We start from the raw sequence: 20925 nt of genomic DNA on the forward strand, positions 1-20925 counted from the left end.
ATCTCCGGACGTCGTATTTTGTAGGTCGCGATGGACTCAAAACGATACGGCTTCTTTGACAGCAAGTTGCTACGTCTTTGACTCGAAGTTCATTCAACTGGATTGGCCTTTCTGGAACAACGCGTCACGCTCTTACCTCTTATACCATCCGTTACAGGACTCCACTAGTGCTTCCCACCGTAATTGCCATGGGAAGTCGCATTCGCGTCACCCATACGAGTGGCGACGTAATGTATCCTTTTCTTCACCAACGTCCTGGTGAATATCACTGGGTGAAAGCTATACGCTGACGCTTTCACGCGCCAGAAATCAGGTCACACGTCGCGGAGCAAAGGTCGTCTGCGCCACAAGACGTACTTCCCTCCGATACAAGTAAGGATGATTCATACACTTCATCAATCTCTTGCTTTCTCCACAACCCTTCTCCTTTCTCTTTGGCTGGTATTATCTGGCACACAAAAGAACCTCCCGGTTCAAACGCGAGTATCTTGGAGCGTATAGATCAGTAAATATTACCAGAGCAAAGCAATATACTATATCATCCTTGCAGTTTTTGCGAGACATCGATCACAACAACAAGACGTCCGGCACATATGGTGTCTCACATTACAAAACGGACGCGCAAGGATTCTTATCGGTCTACCTCGTATGAGCCTCGTCTTGCCACCGATGTAGGGAGCTTCGACAAGCGCATGGAGGAAGCTAGAGACCATCAGTCTCGGGAACTCACTTCTGAACAGCTCGATCGAGCGCAAGCGCTTGCCAACATCAAGTTGAATTACCAATGCCCGGACGAAGGCTTGATCAAGAAGATGCGCAAAAGGAATGCCGCTCTGTTCAATCAAGCGGGAAAGCGCTTTGCACTATCCACATTGCCCACATCATCGACGTTATTGTCTTCGCAAATTAACCAGTTCGCTAGCAATCTGCCCGCACCACAGCTCTGCCCACCGAACATATCTTTTACCATTTCACAGCCTCTCCTAAGCGCGCAATCTCTGGCAGACCGCCAGAGTTGGGAAGATATCGCGAAGAAAAGCATTATTCATAAAGCATTGAGTTTGGACAAAGTCTGGGACCGCAAGACGTGGAAGCAGAAAGCAAGCAACATCGAGCGACTGAAATTGCTAAAAGACGACGGGTACGACATCGCACCCTTACAGGGCATAAAGGGCAAGAGGGTATCCGCCGATGCGATCATCACCGCCCTACTAGCCCACATCAAGACACGAAAAGTGAATGATACCGACTCTGCATCTGCTGTGGTCGCTCCGACCACTTTGTTACCACCCTCAGCTATTAGCGAAGAAGTATCGGAACCAACGCAAGAGGACAGTTGTGGCAGCCATGCGACCCCCATTATAGCGAACAAAGAGGGTGAGATATCCGATGAGAAATCTGGAATAACTGCGGCGGCTCTGCTGTCCGGTATAGTACCACGAAAGGTCCCGGAAGTTGAACGTATGAAGATGGAGCGGCAGTTATGGGTCACGTCCCCGCTCGCAGGCATAAAGCGCAAGCATACTCATGACGACGAGTACCAGCCTGATTGGTCCGAGCTGAACCCACACAAAGCACTCCATGACTTCTATAATGAAGCAAAGACCAACCGTCTCATCGAATCACCATGTACCTGCTGTATGTACGATAAAGTCATGCGGGTATTGACACGGGAAGAGGCCAGTAAGGCCTTTGAAGAGCAAGCTTTCGACATAGTCAAGCGGCGAATCGGTCGTGACATCTTCCGATACTCAAGGGCAGTGAGAAGGCTCCGTCATTTCCAAGTGTCAACTGCATCCAGCCAATATGTTGCAACATCGAAGCCTTCTCGAATCATTCTCCAACCGCAGGCATCGCCCGTTCATCTACCGTCTGGATTGCACGCATGCATTAGTGCGAACGGCATGAATTTGATTATAGAAGAGCTTAAACACATTGCATATGGTTGTAATGGAGACAACAACATGTACATCAAAGACCCTGAAGAGACTGAAGATAGAGAGAGCGATCAATTGATGGAAGCAGGCAAAACTGGAAATGAACAGTTCTTGTACCAAGTCCGTCTTTCTACCACCCCTGCGCTCCAGATGATCATTGAAGGAGAGACAACTGCACTTATTGGTCTGGTAAAGCGCCTTTATGAGAGCGAACTCACTCACTGTCACAGATGGCAATATGACGCGGATCTGATGGAGGTGATCGCAGATAATAGGGTGCCATGGCGTCTGAGCGATGCGACCCAGTCTGCTTTGGAGCATCTGGAAAAGCTCCTAGAGACGGGACAGACTCTTGGTGGTGTGGAGGTCCGTCTTGGATATGTGGGCAGCCCGGACAAGGCGAGGTCGCGTTAAGAAGCGCGCTTGTTCATTAGGGTGGATCTTGATGGTTAAAACCTTGGTCTCGCGTTCGCAATACGAACAATCCAGAGATATTGCAACAATAAACACAGTTGGCTGAGTCTGTGGCGCACGCACGCATTGCCGTATAGAATTTCAGAGTGGCTATGACGTTATGCATTGGAAAGGTGAAGTGCACCTGTAAGTTGGAGGCCCAAAGCAACATGGTGGTGAACGAGAGTTGTGATCCGTGCTTACCAGTTCACGTTTATCATCAATAGTATCTTATTTTCGCTTGATACTGCCTTGGCAACTTTTTTCCCTGCCTGTCTAATCATTTCGACAGTTTCATTCGCGTTCAATCAGCCACTCCATTACTACAGCCTCAATTCCCCACCAGGACCCCAGATATCTGCCTAAAGCCACGTCTAGAATGCCCGCACGTACCCGTAAGCTCGGTATCAACAATAGGGACAAGAGCGCTCTTGGTTTCTCAGAGGATGACTTTTGTCGTCACTGGGTCTCTGCCGATGTGTGGAATCCGCGCAATGCTGATCTGAGAGTTGCCTTCAATCAACAAGACAACGGCTTTGAGCATCTCAAAATCGCGGCTATGCCTTTGATCGGCACCAACATCATCGATGCGCCAGACTTTGCCAACCTCGGCCTCGAAGAAGAGACGAAATACCTGGGGATGCTTCGCGACAAGCTCAGCCTGGCCAAAGACTACATTCTCAAGGAGAAGGAGCTATCGCTCGATCCCGACCGCGTTGGCATGCGCCACGAGACAACGCCAGTAATTCTCGCCGTACCACCTATTATGATCGATATATACTCTCAGCAGATGACCCGACTGCTCATTGAAACGGCGGCAGAGCTCCTTAGGTTACACGCCGAAAGTCCGGAGGATGAATCCAGTGCCGCACTAGATCAGCTAATGCGAGATTACCTGGAGTTCTGGGTCGGGTTGCAGACGAGCCTTGTATGGCAGCTTCCTGGGAATAACGAAGAGGACAAGACGAACAAGGTAGATAGGATTATGGATGAGATACTGGAAAAGCTGGTTGAGCCTTGAGGTACGAAGAGCAAAGACGACGTAGCAAGTTGGATCAGCATGATGCGGAGGTAATTACACGCTCGACAAGATAAGCCACTTGGGATACGTAAATAGGACAAGAGTCGCATTCAGTGTTAAGGCGCTTGCGTGTCGCTTCCAGGATGTCATGTGTTTGACACTATCAGTGCCGTAGCGAATAGAAATGAAGTATTAGCGTCTCCATCGAAGACATGAATGCTTTACAGGTCTATTAAAAATCCAGTCCGAACGTGTCCTGACGGATGTATGGCAGATTTATCTTGCAGACTTCAATGTACATATTTGCTTCTGCTGCATCACCATATATGCACTGAACAAGAGAAGACGCGGATGCCATCGAACGAGCGAACAACCACGTTCATTAGAAATTGATAATGCTTCGACCAGGGCTTTCTATGGTCCAGCGCTTGACTCATGTGGTTGATCAAGCAAGCAACTAATGTGCTTGCTTATTGGATCCTTTTCGCTCCTCAGTCGCTCAGTGCGATCCCCAAGTTCCTCTGCATGCCTTTGACCGTCTATTTCGGCATGGAGCCAGGTTGTGCGGTCAGCGTAGATGGATGTGTCTTCTTCACCGGCGATGCTGGCTAGGGGGCGGGCATAAGGAAATTTTATATAGGTATCGACATGTGCTTCAGTTTCTTCCGATCCAGCTGGTCCTTTTTTCAGAACGCGATGGATCATCCCAGGAAAACGTTCGCATTCCGAATATGACTCGCCATTCTTATCACTGCGACAGTCGATGTGCGCAATAGCAGGGTTTAGGCAGGCCTTTCCTATGCTCATTACCTGAGGACACAGAGTCAGCGTGGCTGTGAGTCTTAACCAGGACATACTTTTTAGCGATCATTCGGAACGAGGCTTGCGGGTCAGTAGACTCTCACCAGGACGTTGTAGTGGTTTGCTGTCAGGATTTGACGGGGCGGGGCGATGGTGAAAAGCTATGTGAGGGTAGAAGATCCGAAGATTTTACGGCCAGACCGATACTGACGATGTAAACAGCCCGCGATAGAAAAAGAAGATTGTGATTGAATTTTGTACCACAATTCGTACCAACGAGGCCGGACTTGCATAGTATTGGTGCCCAGCACCACTCAACCATACCTGACCTCACCGGTGCCCTCCCTGAACCAGTCATCGCTCACCAGACCCTCTTCTGCAGTGGCATAGTTGATGATGGTGCTTTTCGATGTCGTATACGCATTGTAAGCGTCGATGCCGTTCTCGCTGCCCACTCCCGAGCTTTTGATGCCGCCCCATGGCGAGCTCGGGTCATTACGGTGATGCGTGTTGACCCAGCAGATGCCACTCTCGATGCTTTCCGACACCCGGAAAGCTTGCGAAAGATCTTGTGTCCAAATGGCCGCGCCCAGACCAAATTCGCTATCGTTTGCTAGGCCTAGCGCCTCTTCTTCTGTGTTAAAGCCCACGACAACGATGACGGGGCCAAAAGCCTCTTCCTTCCATATACGTGTGTCGACAATCTTCTTTGAAGCGCTGTCTGTAAGTATGGTTGGTGGGTAGAAGTAGCCTTTCGAGAAGTCGGTGTCGTCCAGCGAAGACTTGCCGTTCATCCTTTGGCCACCAGTAACAACGGTCACACCTGCATCCTTTGCGTCATTGACTAGCGTCTCAACGTTACCTAGCTGCTTCGCGGATATGAGAGGTCCCATCATAGACTCCACGTTCTTTGGTGAGCCCATTCGCCTTTCAATGCTTTGCACCTTGGCCTTCAGTTTCTCTACTACCTGAGAGAGAATCTCGTTCTGCACAATGATGCGCGTCGCTGCCACACATGTTTGGCCGCTGGCAATAAAGCTAGCGAAGACGATGCCATTCACTGCTAGGTCAACGTGCGCTTGTTCAAAGACAATGAGGGGCGCCTTGCCACCAAGCTCGGCGGTATAGTGTGCAAGGTTGCGTCCTGCGATAGCGCCGATGGCGCGCCCAGCTGGTGTGCCGCCGGTTACATCAACCTTCTTTACGAGCGGATGCTCTACAAGCGCTTTCCCGGTCGTGCTGCCGTCACCTGGCAACACGTTGAACACGCCATCGGGTAAGCCGGCCTCCTTCATGAGTTTGCCAAGCTCGATGCTGGTGAGTGGCGTGAGTTCACTTGGTTTCAGCACAATTGAGTTGCCAGCAGCCAATGCAGGTGCAATTTTCTTAACAGCAATCAACATGGGGTGGTTGAACGGTGTAATTTGCGCAACAACACCGAGTGGCTTACGATCGATCCAGTTGTGCAATTTACCGACAGTAGGCAAAACGGAACGCTCTTCGGTTCGTATTAAGGCGGCGTAGTATTTGAACCATTTGGTCAGGGTGGGAACTTGCGCATTCATCTCGCGAATCGCACGTCCCGTCTGCTGTACTTCCAGCTCGATGAGTCGCGGGAGACTTTTCGTAAGGAGTTCGGCGATACGGTCCAGCGTGTCCGCGCGAACATGGCGGGGCGCTTTCGACCAGACGCCCGATTTGAAGACATTGTGTGCAGTTTTGACAACACTGTCAATATCGGCAGCGGATGCTGCATGGCATTGTGCGAACACTTCTCCAGTTGCGGGGTCTTCAACGGCGATTCTGCGATGCTGTTAGCAATTGCAGTGGGTCACGAATGAGGGGCTCCGCTGACTGACTGCTCCGCTCCACCTTTCACCTCTTTCCCTTCTACCCACATCTTGTAAGCGTTCTCCATAATAACAATGTTATACGTCGTAAGGATCAATCGTGTGACACAAAAGCAAAGGGAGGATTGGAACTTTAGATGAGGGAGTCGGTGATTGCGGACTTCGCCGACGAAGAGTGGATCGCGATAAGTTAGCGGCGGCTTACCACGCCAGGGACCACCTCGCATCTTGACATCCAGATCACCTTCCAGATTCATGACAAACTGATCAATGTTGAGCGATTTCGGTGTTTAACGAAGGGTTCCAGCATGATCAATTACTATAATACAATACTTCGGGTATATCGTTCTATCTCACGATACCCGCTTGTGGCAACTTGCTGTAACGGCGCCTGACCAACTTCCTATGGTGGGTACAAAGCGGAGTGTCAAAAGGAGATCCCTATCCTGCATGCGTGGCTCAAAGCCGAATCTGGACAGCATATGGCTTGCTACTAGGAGCTGATCAAGTCCATCATGGTGCGTGGAAATAGGAACTATCGTTCTGTCCTGGTCAAGCCGGAGGTTCATGTTAAACCAAGCACATGTCTCCCCTTTTCATTACCTCTCCCACAGTCCAGATCCCTTTTCACTTCGCCCTCTGCCCCGTGTGCAAGCAAAAGCTCGATCAACATGCTTCTCTCTTTACCCTCTAACCTCGCCGCTTTGAGGGCGGACTGTAGTGGTGTCCGTCCATTCTTCGCTTCAAAATTCACGTCAACGCCAGCTTCAACGAGGTATTTTGCTATCGCAGACGCGCCGGGCGTCCTGCAAGCAAGATGGAGAGGTGTCTCTCCGCTGTAATCGGGGTTGTCAATTGAGTGACCCAAAGAAGCAAGGTAGCGGACGGTGCCAAGCTGTCGTCCTAGGGTTGCAGCGTGCATGGCAGAGTAATATGACGAGGGTGCGGGATTATTGCGTGTAATGTCGGCCCCGAAATCCATAAGGAGAGTGAGAATATCAGGCGACATCTCGTACGCTGCTCGGATGAAGAAGTACCCAAATTCTGGATGCGTCGCCATCGGGTTCGCACCTTCCCAGATAACTCTTTCCACCTCAGTGACCGTCGCTTCCGCTGGTATGTTTGCCAAAATCCGATCTACAGCTGCCCTTTGGTTCGGTTCCAACTCTTTTCTCTTGCTCTTTGTTACAGCTATCCTGTCCGAGGTAATTTGCTTCTGAAAGATGGAGACGTCCGAGCTAGATATCGTTGATGTGTACTTTGACACTTGTTTCGATGCGTGCCTGGATGCAAGTTGCAATCGAGTGCTCGCCTTTCCCGAAAGATCAGTGCACCAGCTGTAGGACTTCTTAAGTCGTGATTCTGGCGGTACCAGGGTAGGGCTGGATGCCGCCCCATCGTCAGTGTAGAATGTGCCGCGCGACGGAGTCATGTCGTTCCGCGATGGCGGTATCAGAAGTCGCCTTGGAACGGATGTCTGTTCGATTGCAGAATACGAGAGAGGTTGAGCGTCTTCAAAGGAGGGAACATTAGCGAGCCAGGTCCCGATGCCGTCATTCGCGCTGGTTCGTGTTGAGATCTCGTTAGGGCTTTTCCTCCCGCTTCGGGGCGTTTCACCAAGAACAGGCTCCAGGGAGTCTGGTCGAGGAAGAGTTGTCCTTTTTGCTAGTTGTGATGCTGATGGCGCACCTTCCCGTGATATGGCTGTGATACATGAACGAAGCAGACGAACAGCCTGAAGTAGTGAAGACAGCCTATCGCGTGCTGTTTGATTCACGTAAATCTCATCTGTATCCGTTCTCTTTAGTAGCTCATCACTCTGCGTAATGAGATCGCTGACATAGTTTTGAAGTAAGGAATCCAGCGTATCTTGTTGGCCAAATCTAAGCGAAGTAAGCTTTCATGCTCTGCTCAGTCATATCTAGCATGAACAACTTACAGTGCGACATAATCCAGACTCAGCTCTAGTACCACCTTGGATGCATCAAGATCATGCCGCAGGTTTACCAAGGGTCCGTCCTTCAGCACCTGCCAATCATCCTTTGGTTTGCTACTACACGAAAGCTTGAGAAAAGCTTTATGCAATCGCTCACTGGTGTCATCGCATGAGTCCAGCACTCGTGATACAGCATCAACGAGGGACGCCGGTAACTGGGACCACTTAGCTGAAAAGTCGTCTTGCGCAATACCAAGGCCGGTCCTGATCACCAGCAGATCACTATTAATGATGTTCAAGTCGTGACGCGCATCGCGGAATTTGCGGGCAAAACCGCTGATGTCCGGAATGACCTGGTTTGGGCGTTAGCGTCTGTAGCTGCAAAGTCGAACATCTGGAGCGGCTCTGACCTGCGCAATCGAAGTCCCTAGTGCAGCGCATCGTGCAGCGACTGTACTAGGACGCGACATTAGTTTGGGTGCGCGAAGACAAAATTGATGCTAATATGCACTTTGAAAAAGACGTGGATGGCGTTGCCGGGCTGTCGTCGCTGGCGTGTTTGTTTTGGAGACGGCGGTGCCTGTCGGCGATTTTTGAAAGGCGTGCTGTGTTGGTCGAGGCTGACAAGCTTGTCACATCGTGAAGTACTGGCGTACGGCACGGATCTCAAGCTCTTGCGTGCCCACCGGATACTTGGTGGTCCACGACGTTGGACGCAAAAGGGGGGAGACACAAATCACAATCAATCCACGAAGGAGGTACGCAGCACGTAATCCGAGAAAGAGCTGGATATCGTTGGGCTTTGCATCCCCAGATCAGTAGCTAATGCAAGCGACGAACCTCAAATTGCGGGAGCTTAGTATGAGATTTCCCGTCCGAAAGCCACCAACGGCTGGATTGTGGTGTGCTGCCATGGCTGGTAAAAAAGGAGACACGTCGCTAATGTGGGTTAGGCGCTACGGGAGACGTGCAGGGGACCCCGGCAGTGGAGAAGCGTGGAAATGAAGCCGACTAGGCAGTGGAACGTTAGATTGTCGCTTCTCCGAATGCGAGAACATCAATTTCGCATCGCTTTGCTTTTTTGTACATACTGTCTACCCACAAATGATTCAATCAACAATGCCAGGTGGCAAGAAAGAGAGATAATCGATCGGTGCGGGCTCAATGCCATTAGCTTGGCCTGTCAGCCGCACTTCGTCCCCTTGCCGAACCTCGACATTTCTGAACGTTACGCGTGTCGCCGAGTGCCCGTCAAGATAAATGGACGGCGCATGTCCCAGTTTGTCCTCGAGATCCCCAGTCCATGCACCAACAGTACGATCGCCAAGCTTCAGTTCATATTTCGCTTTACCTCCAATCAAATCGTAGTAGTTGACAGCGACATCGTATGTTCCCGATGCGAATGTGACGTTGGCCGTCGCGATGCCCGTCGTTGAGTTTGATGTGGTGACGATAGCCGTATAGCCGGATGCGGTCTCAAATGGGCTTACGGCGTAGGTCTTGAAACCGTCAAGCATCATGTCTTCCGCCTCAATACGGTATGGATGAAAGCCAACACGCTTGTTCTCGTCCGGTATTTGCGAGAGGTTGTGGTAGAACTCATTGATCGCATCGCGCCACACAAGGGAATGGCCAGCTTGGAAGATCTGCCTAAACAGCACATGTTCGTATCGCTCATCGTCGATTTTACCCTCTAAGGATTCCCACTGTCTGACGAATTCTTGAGCGGTAGCGGCACCTTCATAATGCGCATCGTAGAAATGCTGAATGACAGTCTTGTTAGACTTCAATCGCTGCGTATATGGTACGTGATGGAACCAGAGCAGCAAGTTGTCCGGCGTCGACTCTATGTTCTCATAGATTTGGGCGATCTCGGGCGGGTATTGTCCGGCGTTGCCAGTACCATTCTTCACAGTACGATCCATTCCGATGCTGAATGCATCGGCGCGTGTCCATTGACCCCACCCGTTACCGTCCTGCGATGCTGGATTGGGTCCAAAGTGTGTGTACAAAATATCTGTCAGCGTCTGGATGCCGAGATTGCCGCTGTAGTTTTCGTATGCCGGCCACGACCTCATGGACATGTCCGTGATAGTGTCGAGAACATCCTGATCAAATCCAAACGTCAATCGGATCCAGTCTTGCAGGATAGTTTCCGAGTCGACCGAGGCATCCCAGGCTAGTCGTCCGTAAGCATACAGGTTAGACATTGCTAGATGTGAGCCCAGCCATGTCGCATTAGATCCCACTCCTGTTACACCTGCGTAGCCACCTAAAGGTCGCTTGAAACGCTTGCCAGTGATGATGTCTTTGACCTTGGATGACCGATTCTCAGCCCTCATATCAAACTCTAGTATCTCTTTCCATTGCGGCGCAAGGTAAACTAAGTGACAGTTTTGACCAAGGTACTCGGGTGTGATCTGGAGTTCGATGGCTGTGCTCGTTTGGCGCAGAGATCCGAATAATGGCGATGCTGGCTCCCGGACCTGGAAGTCGATCTACAAAGGTAGGCATACGTTAGTCTACGTTTTCTGTAAGTAGCGTGTATGCACATACTGGTCCAAACTTTATCTGAACAACGACGTTGTCGTCAAACTTCCCGTCGAGATGTTGGAAGAATTCTAACTGCGCATTCGCCCTGTCGTTATACCAGTTTGTTTCGTTGATGTGGTTATCATATACGAAAGCACGGAACATCACCACGCCACCGTGTGGTTTGGCTGCCCTTGCAAACATGTTGGCGCCATCTGCAAGTGTTCGGTTGTACGTCAATGGGCCTGGCTGGCCCTCACTGTTGGCTTTGACAAGGTAACCTGCCATGTCCGGAACCTTGGAATAGATCTGGTTCGTGATGTTTGCCCACCATGCGTCTACCCTAGGGTCTAACGGATCAAATGTGCCTAGTGTAGCGTTTGGAGATGCGAAGTTGAGCGATATGCCAAGTTGTACTCCGTATGGCCTCATCGCATCAGCAAGCCTGCCAAGACCCTCCACATTGCGGTCATTGAGCAAGGTGGCGTTCGCATTGACGTTGTTGATGATCGCACCGTTGACGCGGATTGACGCGAGTATACGCGCATACTCAGCGACCCGCGTAGTGTTGTCTACCACGAAACCGTCTCGGAAAAAGAGCGAAGGGCCAGCGTAACCGCGCTCGATGCTACCGTCCATGTTGTCCCACTCGTTTGTCCATCGAATGGGTACCTGCGGGTTGTATACTGTGGAGCCGGATGTGACATTATTTTGCGCGAGCTGAGAGAGGTATTCGAATGCGCCGTAGAGAGCGCCTCGCTCATTCTGTCCTACGATGATGACTTTTCCTGGAGTAGTTGTGCTGAGGAAAAAGCCATCAACATCCAGATCCTTGCATTCATCGATGTTGCCGTATGCTGCCGTATACGCGTCTTTAGTCCCCACGATGATTGCTGAATGACTCTGGGTCGCACTTGCGCTGACGTTGAGCTTCCTTCCAATAATACCTCCCACTCCTTTCTGAAGCTCTTGGCCGGCGGTGAACACGGGGCTCACTTTTGTGCTGTTCAGTGCGATGATCGCGGAGGGTACTGACTGCGCGGCAGGCCCGTCCGGTATTGGAGCGTAGCGCAGCCAACCCTGTGAGCCATCTTCAGCGACAGCAACGCCAACAGCGAAGACTAGTGTGGTGAGTGTTAGCCGCATGTTAGACCTCATGGAGGATTAGTCAGTCCTCTACCTAGGTGCCGCCCTTCTCAAGGTGCTTTATAGGTCATTATAGCTTCTTCATGATCAAAGATCAAGACGTCACTAGTATGCTTACGGCAGCAAATGTCGTGATATCTCCTACCGAGAATGCACGACGAGGAGGGAGAGTCGTACCGTACTTCAGCCTAAAAGCCCGGTGTGGGAACAAGACCAGTTAAGCGTGCGGAGGGCGGCTTAAGCTTTGGTGGCTGGATGTGGGGATGAATGGCGGGGTTTGGGGGACGATCGGCATCAATTGGTTCAGCAAATCCGCCGAACCGAAGAACGACCGATGATAGTGCGCATCATGGTTATCGCGGACGCGTGGACGAGAACGACGCGTACTCGACTTCATACGAGAGGATTCATGGTTGTGTTCGACGTTGATGACCACGGGAGTGAGGTGGTGGCGTTGATGGGTATTGGTCGTGCAGGAACGACGATAGCCAGCGACATCTGAGAGGAATTCCAACGTCATCCATCGATAACTCTGTATCCGACCATCTGCAACAAAGACAAGTACAGAGCTAGCTCGGATCTTGCAAACTGGAGATCGGATCATTCAGATGACTCTTGACACCAGATACACGTAGTGGGTAGCGGCGACAACCATGATCCTGGAGCGCGGCAGGCATGTTGTAGATGACTACCAAAGCCTTAGTGAAGTCACTTGTCAGGCTCACCAGTGGCTTCTATGAAAACAAAGATAGAGACTCATCTCACTTCGGTTCCATAAGTGTTACATCGCAACCATGGTTGCTCAGCACTAATAGCCTCGTGCTTTCGCTCACTGACCTTCTGTCCTTCCTTCTATCACCATATTCTGCCGGGATCGGGCAGCCTCCTCCGCTACGTCTGCAATTTTCGACTCTTCGGCCCATCTAACTAGCTTGTTCAAACATCAACAAATCGAACGGTACTTTATACATCATCATTCTGCTCATACGTCCACCTCAGTCATACATTCTTTTACAAATCAATACATATACAATCCACACTTGTAGATCGTACCACAGCCATAGCATTCAATTATCGCCAGCAGCCTCGCCAGCTTCAGTCATCGTACTCGAAGAGGCACGTTCAATATTGATACTAAATTTACAACACACTCAGTTCGTACAACAGATTGTTCCAGAAATCGGAATGATACTGACAAACTTTAGCCTACAAGCAACATGTATCATTTCCCGCACTTCTGGATACCGAGGGATCTACTCCGCCGCCATGGACTATGCCAGCGCCAATAACCCTATCACCATTGGTGAGAGCGTACTAAACTGGTAGGCACAAACGATTTCGAAAAGCACTCTCGAGTATACCCGATCATATCAGAAAGATTCCAGCATTTGAGACACTTCAATTCAGCCACTGCGAAAGTTTTGGCCCAACTGTCATCGCCAACTGGTTCCAAGAGGCATCACCCGTGGTACTTGTCGTAGGCATACATGACGGTATTTCGTCAGACATGGAGCAACTCGTTTATGCCTTCGTACACGGAGCGAAGAATAACTTAGTTGGGTATTTCCTCATCAAGCTAAACTTGAGCATATTTTGGGTGTCACAGCATAATCTGCGCGTTGTCGAGGCCGAAGAACCTTTTTGTGATCTTGGAGACTGTACAGTTGGCGAACAGACAGTGCGCAACAGGATACGCGCGGTGATTCTGTATTATCTCTTAGCAGCTGGGCATATGGGGAATCCGCAAAAGCTGAAGATAAAAGTATAGAGACATGAAGCTCGACTAAGCGTCCCTGATCTAGCTGTCCCGGAGCTTGATACTATTGCATATAAGAAACGCGCAGGCGGCGAAGAGCTCAAAGTGGCACCAGGTCAGCTACGATATCTTTGCCCTCTCTGCCAACTAAAGCTCACATACTGTAGCGAGGATTAAGCGTTGTTACTACAGTTACGTGGTGAGTACGAACGATAGCTCGCTTCAAGCCTAAGCTGACCCTCTCTCTATAGATACAGGGACCACCTGCCATCATCTCTAGATCATCTAACCCAGAGTATCTAATCATGGCAACAAGTGTAGCGGCCTGGCTCAGAGCCAGCCAAGCAGCAAATGATCAGTTGAGAGCAGAGATCGCTACGCAGACCAGATCCCTCGAAGTTTACCAGAAAATGGTCACAGCGAACAGTCAGCTTCAAGCACAAGTCACCAGCCTCACAGCTCAAGTGAACCGAGTCAATAGCGAATCAATGTTCAGCCAGGACGCCTATCGTGGCATGCAAGCTCAATACGATGACTTGAGGGTGCAACACGTTAACGCGCTTAACGATAGAGAGGGTCTCTGCGAGCAGCTCCGACAGAGTCAGTCACGTTCTGTACAAGCTGAGAAGAGATTGACGGTGCTAGAGACAGAGGCGGATCGACTCAAACGAAAGATGAGGGAAGCAAGAGAAGGGTTAGATGATATTATTCTCTGACGAGAAAGGAGAAAAGGATTGCTGCGGAATGTGTAGGTTATAGCCTTGTTTCAGATGAAGGGCGTTAGCTTGGAAAAGCGAGTGCATGTTACGGTCATCTATAATGACTTTGAATGCTAGGATAGCAAAAGCGGTGGGCGTTGGGCAATTTTATTCGGAAATTGATTCGGGATTTTGGGAGCGATGTTCTTCAATCTTAGCTTCATGGGAAGTCAGAGTCAGGAACCACTCGCTGGCGTTGGTTTTGAACAGGAAAAGTCTTTTCGGTGTACAAGCATTGAACTCCAGCTTATTGATACTTGCGATCCCAAAAGTCGAAGTACCATGATCGTCGACCCTATTACCTTTGTCATACTCATTGTGCACCATACACCAGACCTTGACGGACCGTCTACTCAGATGTAGCAAACATATGTAGCAAACCCACAAGGTCTATAATACAAGCCTCATTTACGCCCTTCCATCACAATCCACATCATGAGCGGACTTGCTTCCACCCCGAGGGACCGCACCCCCACTATTCGAGACATCGTTTACCTTCACGATAAGATTCTTTGAAACCAGAAGTACAGGATGCAAGGTAAGAATTGAAAAAAGGCGGTTAAAGATCTGGCCGTTATTGTGCTCGATCTTCGGGAGAAGTTTTATGTTTTCAGGCTTTCGTTCGGATGCTGAGTGATCATTGTTTTGCTCCTGACACATGTTGTGCGCGATGCTATGACTTTGGTTACCGTCCGTCAATTCTACGACCCCGCGTAGCATAAAGCCACGGGAAGATACTAGGTAGTTGAATATGAGATGTCGTAACAACAACATATCATGTGGGTGTCGTGAGTGGCTGCTGGCTGGTACCGAGTTTATTGGTGGCCATGAATACTCGGTATCCGGCATTTTTTCGGGCTTTTCAAGACTGTGGGTACAGCACTAAAGGAAGTTGGTAGTGGAGGTAATCTGGTGGTTGACTGTCATCAATCGTTGCTGTTTTCTGGAAGAGGATGGTGATTGTCAGCAAATTATATACTAGCCTTCACCCGAAGCTTGTCCATGCGGAAGATCCTAGAGTTCTCAAAGTCCATGTTGCCAGGCGCTCGAACCGTTCGCAAGAGCTACGAGAGTCGCGAACCATCTCAGTCTGCTATATTTGTCTAGTGAGCTACCGCCCCGATGTGCTTGATGCGATCGTTGAGGGTCTGGAAACATTTGCACTATCCGATATTGCTGAAGGGTAGACGCAGGATTTTGTAAAGACGATGTTACATGTGTCTGGCTGTTCATATTGGCTCACACGAGAGCCCATGTGATGGTGCGGGACGAGGGCGAGTTAGGGATGCGAGCACCTTGCAAACCTCCATGGTATGCATTCATTATGGCGGTCGGTATTTACCACTGGAACATGTATCGGGCGCGATAACCATGATAATAGTGGACTGCCTCCGAGACTGCGGACACGCTAATACCAGTTTCCGGATTGTCGGTGCTTTTGCATGCTCGTAGGTATCGGGCAGTGCCCTTCAGAAGGAGAAGAGATTGAACCTACAGAGACCATCGGGATTTCCTACTTCTTGAGGACCGGACAGCAGGGTACTACAAGGCGCAGGTGCATAGTATATTGGCTCCGATACGAGGCTGTCGCTCAGCTCATTCGTTCGATGCTATCGACCCATCACGACGTGCGCCATCACCCAACTCAAAGAAGCAGCTGCATGGATGGAGTCTGCCTATCTAAGCCAGGCAAGGCAGGTGTAGATCACCAATTTGCTCGTGAAGGATATATGAATATTAGGCCCGCCAACAGGCCCGAGCCAGACCGAGGCTGCCCGTACGATTTCCGCACTTCCAGCCTCTGTATTTCGTAAGGCAGCGTACAAGCGACACAGCAACGCCGCAACTGGCTATCGATGAGTAAGAATTAGGAGGATAATCGTGTTGGACTTTTTATCGACCTGCCTGTTTTGGTGCGCCGTTTTATCCGCCACCAATTCGACTAAGACGGCGCGACTTGGCACGGCCGCCACTAATCTCGGCGAGAGCTTTGTCAGAGCTTCACCAGAGCTTCACGTGAGGCATGTATGGACATCACCGCCAAGCTTGAGCCACGACTGCGGGACATGTGGGCCGTATCGCGATAGGACGACGCAGAAACATGCTTTCTGGGAACCCACCGACGGCGAGCTTGTTTGTGCGCCCGCAGCCTTAGACCCCAATAGGAAGGAGACATCGCGAACAACGCCCATCTTTCTACACGTTTGACATAGCAACTACCGCAATGCAGGGCCGGCATGATGGCATCACCGAGTGCGCAGCCAACGGGGAGCTCCCTCACAGCCAGGTACCGGTCCCGAATGCAACGTGAACTCCACAGGCAAAATATCGTGTAGCCAGGGTCTGCAGCTACTCAGCAGCTTGTTCTACAAATAAGCTGCATGCCCGTCCTGAGCTTCGTTTGACCATCGACCTTGTCCAATTGAGCTTTTACGAAGCTGGTCGCATACAAAATGGCTCGTTACCTCAGTGTTGCCGCAGCTTTGGCTGCCACCGGCGCCTGTGCCTTGACACCTGAGTAAGTTGACCATCAAATCTACTTCCTTGTGCAACTACTAACAAGGAAACAGAGGTCTTCTCAGCACCGTCCGACGTGGCGCTGCCGACCCAAGTCCTGATGGCTCCGTCGCCCTGTTCTCGTACTCGCAATACTCCTTCGAGGAGCATGCAAGCGCGGGCTCTGGCATGAACCTCATCGACCTCAAGACTGGTGAGATCACCGAGTCTGGTCTCAACGCCAGCGAGATCAACGAAGTCGCCTGGATTCCCGGCAGCAAGACTGGCATCATCTACATCAATGGCACCAACGAGGAGATTCCCGGTGGTGTCACCCTGTGGATTGGTGACATCAAGAGCCCCAACATGAGCACCATGGTCGCTTCTCTGGATGCGCCATACAACGGTCTCAAGGTCGCAAACACCTCGACCGGAGACATGCACTTCTTGGTCAACTGCATGGCTTACCCCAATGGTACAGCTGTCAACCCCGAGACCGAAGTCACCCCAGTGACTACTGCCCGCTACTATTCGGACAACTACGTCCGTCACTGGGACACCTGGCTGACCAAGAACCGCTATAACCTCTTCGCCGGAACTCTTTCGGCCAATGCCAGCTACGCACTGTCCGGTGCTGGAATGAGGAACGTCCAGAAGGGCATCAACTTCACCACCACTCAGCCCGAGACTCCCATCCAGCCCTTCGGTGACTCTAGCGACTACGACATCAGCCCTGATGGCTCATTGTACGCTTTCGTGAGCAAGGCCCCTCAGCTGAACAAGGCCAACTATACCGCATCATACACCTACGTTGGTGCTTTCGCGTCTTCTGACGCCCCTGTCGCCTTCAACGGCCCCGACTCCGAGGCATACAAGGCTGGCCACCAGGGTGCTTCTGGTTTACCTTCCTTCTCCACCGACAGCAGCAAGCTCGCCTACGTCCAACAGGATGAGGACTACTACGAGTCGGACAGGTGGATTCTGTACACCGTCGACGTCGCCGCCGAGGGTACTGGTGTCGCCGTCACCAATTGGAAGTCTCTGAGTGCTGGCTTCGACCGCTGGGTTCAGGGACCCATCACCTGGGCTCACGACGACTCGTCCATCTACGTCACTGCCGATGACTACGCTCGCGTCAAGATCTTTAACTTCCCCGTCACCGCTGACGAGAGCTTCGTCCCAGAGCCCATGACCTCGAACACTTCCGTCTCGACTTTCGCGCTCCTTCCCGACGGTTCGTTGTTCGTTGCCGCTACTGCCATCTGGACTCCCAGCGAGTGGTACATCCTTGCCGATGGAAAGAAGAACACCCTCTTCGACGCGTCCCAGGTCGACGCCAACCTCGCTGGCCTCGGATCGCACACCGTTTCCGAGATCTTCTTCAACGGCTCCAACCCCGAGCTAAAGCAGCAGCTCCACGCCTACGTCGTCAAGCCCACCTTCTATCAGGAGAATGTGACCTACCCGCTCGCCTTCTACATCCACGGTGGTCCTCAGGGTAACTGGGGCAACAGCTGGTCCAACCGCTGGAACCCTCAGGTCTGGGCTGACCAGGGCTACATCATTGTCGCCCCCAACCCAACTGGATCTACCGGTTTCGGACAGTTCCTCACCGACTCTATCCAGGGTCAATGGGGTAACTGGCCATACCACGACCTGGTCAACGCCTGGAACTACGTCAACACCAGCATGCCATGGGTCGACACCAAGAACGGTATCGCCGCTGGTGCTTCTTACGGTGGTTACATGACCAACTGGATCCAGGCCAACGACCTCGGCAACGAGTTCAAGTGCCTCGTAACCCACGACGGTATCTCCAACACCGAGGGTGCATGGGCCTCTGAGGAACTTTGGTTCATCCGTCACGACTACAACGGCAGCATCTGGGACTCTGGCGCGTACCGCGAGTGGAACCCCCAAAACCACATTGCTAACTGGTCTACTCCCCAGTTCGTCATCCACAACACCAAGGACTACCGTCTGCCCGAGAGCGACGGTCTCAGCTTGTTCAACATCCTCCAGGCTCGCGGTATCCCATCTAGGTTCCTCAACTTCCCCGACGAGAACCACTGGGTGCTTAAGCAAGAGAACAGCTTGTTCTGGCACACCGAGATCTTCAACTGGATTAACCACTGGTCGAAGGGTGAGCCTTTGGACGACCTGCCCATTGGTAACTAAAATGGTTATCATCGCGCGGTTGTCGGAACAAGGGGGAGTTGCGAAGGCGACTTTGCTCTCGTAGCATTGATGACAACATTGATGAAAACATATTGATGAACGATTAATGATAATACATTGATAAAGAACTTGGTCTCACCGAATAATGCAGTGATTTGTGCCTGTGTCTTGGATGTGCATTTACGAGCTCCTCGACCTGGTAGGTCCATTTACTACGACAGTGATCGAGGTCGGATACTAATCCCGAACCAAAGTAGTGCCTTGCTAGCCAGAGGCTTCCCGACATGCACGTTATCAATGCATGGAAAAGATCAAATCTCCAGTGGCGCCTACATAGCCCACAAGATTAAGGTCACTAAGCTCGATAGCTACGCAGGGTAGTGGTACGCGCATGCCGATATCCGAAGAGTTCCAGTAACCCAGTCGTCCCTGGACCCGGCTACCGATCATACTTCGCGGGTTGATGTAGTCGCACAGCCCATGTACACGTCCGCGCTGCATGCACAAGAGCATAGGTCGTAGGTATCAAGCGCCGCTCCCGCTACCCGGTGGCTGGTATCCAGCGGCTCTACTATCCAGGGATATCCGCGTCTGTCCTCAGGCATGTATCTATTCCCGGGCGGGGTATGAGTAGTCTGCTGGCCTATCTTGGCGTTTTGATATACTTTCGGTTCCCGGCAGCAACTGCACGATGTAGCGATGAACGTGTCTAGACAATATGTTGATAAGAAAAAAAGGTGACTCGACTATCCGATGGCGTGTGCGTGGTTCGATACAACACCCCAAACTTCCAGCGACTTTCTTCGTGAAGTCTACAGCTGTTTTGGGGCGGAAAAGATAAGCAGCCGCCAATTGTCAATCCGCCAAGCCGCATCCTCCTTTGTTCTGTAATTGTCGAGAGATCCTACTTCGCCTCGCCATGTTGGTGTGTGTATGTGCATGGAAGGATCGTCAGATGGTTCCTTCCAACAAACAGCTAACGCCAAGGAAAGGCGGAAAAGAGCGGGTCAGTAACGGTGGGATGTTCAGAGGGTTGGATGGAAATGCAGAATGTGCCATATTACCGGGCGAGGTAAAGCTTCCGCCGATAGAGGCGAAGCCTTGTGCCAACCAGCATGTGCTTTCTTCGGTGCTCTTGTCTTCTTTGGTCGCGTCTTCGCCTAGTCCAGGAGATAAGATTATGGTGTGGTTATGCCAATACCGATGCCGTGTCTTCGAGAAGGTGATGGGGCGTCCGCGCCATGTTGAAGTGGGTATGACAACGCGATGGCTGATTGGTGTGCTAATGTAAACCTCTACGGAAATATGCTGCCGCGTCGCTGAACTGCCTGTTCGAGTTTAGTGGAGTTACATCGCATGCATGCGAAGGTTGTTTCATTATGTGGGGAGCAACCGAGGCGAGAAAACGCCCAGCGGGACGGAAGGCTCAGCGCCATGGCGGAGCGGCACAAGCGTTCGGCGGTGATGAGCGATGACACACGCGTTTTTCGACACCTTCGACGGACCGACCTCTTTCTGGGTTACTGATGCCAGCGTCTACCTTGTCGCGACAATGGATGAATTTTCATGACCTTTCACTCCCACATGTGTATGACTGTGTGCGTGTGTATCGCCCTGTGCATCGCCCTGCGGCGTGGTGTCATGGTACAGCATGTCGTCCAGATAAGAAAGAGCTAGGGGTATCACCGGTGTGAATGGCTGGAATTATCAATGCAAAGCGTGATCAGCGACGCTGCCAAGTAGAGAAGCACTTAATCGATGTCGTCGCGTGCGCCGAAATACCCATTTTCATGGAGCTTGGCCAGCCGAAGCCCTGCAAAGACGGGTGCGAAGCTCTAAACTCTAGTCTTGCTTTCGGCGTCTCCCAACCGCTCAGACTTTGCCCAGTCACCGGCTGGTGATAAGACGGGCCTTGCAAAATGGCCTCTTGAATCTGTATGGGTCGACCACAGGCCTGGGGCAACTAGTCGGATTCCTGGCAAAGAGGTGGAGTGTATCCACCCAGGACACCTGCTCAAAAGAGAGACAGTCAAGGAATACCAAGACGGCGCTTGGAAAGAG

General features: G+C 51.3%; 6 protein-coding genes across 6 annotated transcripts; 4 read left to right on the forward strand and 2 right to left on the reverse strand.

Annotated features, from left to right (window-relative positions):
* Window positions 1-593: 593 nt before the first annotated feature.
* ALTATR162_LOCUS6246 (uncharacterized protein) lies at window positions 594-2351 on the forward strand (the record flags this gene model as incomplete). Its single annotated transcript, XM_043313867.1, has 1 exon — window positions 594-2351. One exon carries the CDS (start codon window positions 594-596, stop codon window positions 2349-2351), a length of 1758 nt encoding a protein of 585 aa, XP_043169802.1.
* A 418-nt stretch (window positions 2352-2769) lies between these two features.
* Window positions 2770-3411, forward strand: ALTATR162_LOCUS6247 (uncharacterized protein; the record flags this gene model as incomplete). Its single annotated transcript, XM_043313868.1, has 1 exon — window positions 2770-3411. The coding sequence occupies one exon, from the start codon at window positions 2770-2772 to the stop codon at window positions 3409-3411; it is 642 nt and encodes a 213-aa protein (XP_043169803.1).
* A 1115-nt stretch (window positions 3412-4526) lies between these two features.
* Window positions 4527-6130, reverse strand: ALTATR162_LOCUS6248 (uncharacterized protein; the record flags this gene model as incomplete). The annotated part of the gene is made up of 2 exons (XM_043313869.1): window positions 4527-6015; window positions 6072-6130. The coding sequence occupies 2 exons, from the start codon at window positions 6128-6130 to the stop codon at window positions 4527-4529; spliced, it is 1548 nt and encodes a 515-aa protein (XP_043169804.1).
* Window positions 6131-6627: 497 nt separating this feature from the next.
* On the reverse strand, window positions 6628-12353 carry ALTATR162_LOCUS6249 (uncharacterized protein; the record flags this gene model as incomplete). Its single annotated transcript, XM_043313870.1, has 6 exons — window positions 6628-7945; window positions 8002-8351; window positions 9117-10496; window positions 10555-11651; window positions 11711-11722; window positions 12266-12353. 6 exons carry the CDS (start codon window positions 12351-12353, stop codon window positions 6628-6630), a joined length of 4245 nt encoding a protein of 1414 aa, XP_043169805.1.
* Window positions 12354-13737: 1384 nt separating this feature from the next.
* On the forward strand, window positions 13738-14148 carry ALTATR162_LOCUS6250 (uncharacterized protein; the record flags this gene model as incomplete). Its single annotated transcript, XM_043313871.1, has 1 exon — window positions 13738-14148. One exon carries the CDS (start codon window positions 13738-13740, stop codon window positions 14146-14148), a length of 411 nt encoding a protein of 136 aa, XP_043169806.1.
* Window positions 14149-16643: 2495 nt separating this feature from the next.
* On the forward strand, window positions 16644-18864 carry ALTATR162_LOCUS6251 (uncharacterized protein; the record flags this gene model as incomplete). Its single annotated transcript, XM_043313872.1, has 2 exons — window positions 16644-16708; window positions 16761-18864. 2 exons carry the CDS (start codon window positions 16644-16646, stop codon window positions 18862-18864), a joined length of 2169 nt encoding a protein of 722 aa, XP_043169807.1.
* Between the last annotated feature and the right edge of the window lie 2061 nt (window positions 18865-20925).

Source organism: Alternaria atra (genome assembly GCF_907166805.1).
Source record: "Alternaria atra isolate CS162 genome assembly, contig: 25, whole genome shotgun sequence".
NCBI classification, from domain to species: domain Eukaryota; kingdom Fungi; phylum Ascomycota; class Dothideomycetes; order Pleosporales; family Pleosporaceae; genus Alternaria; species Alternaria atra.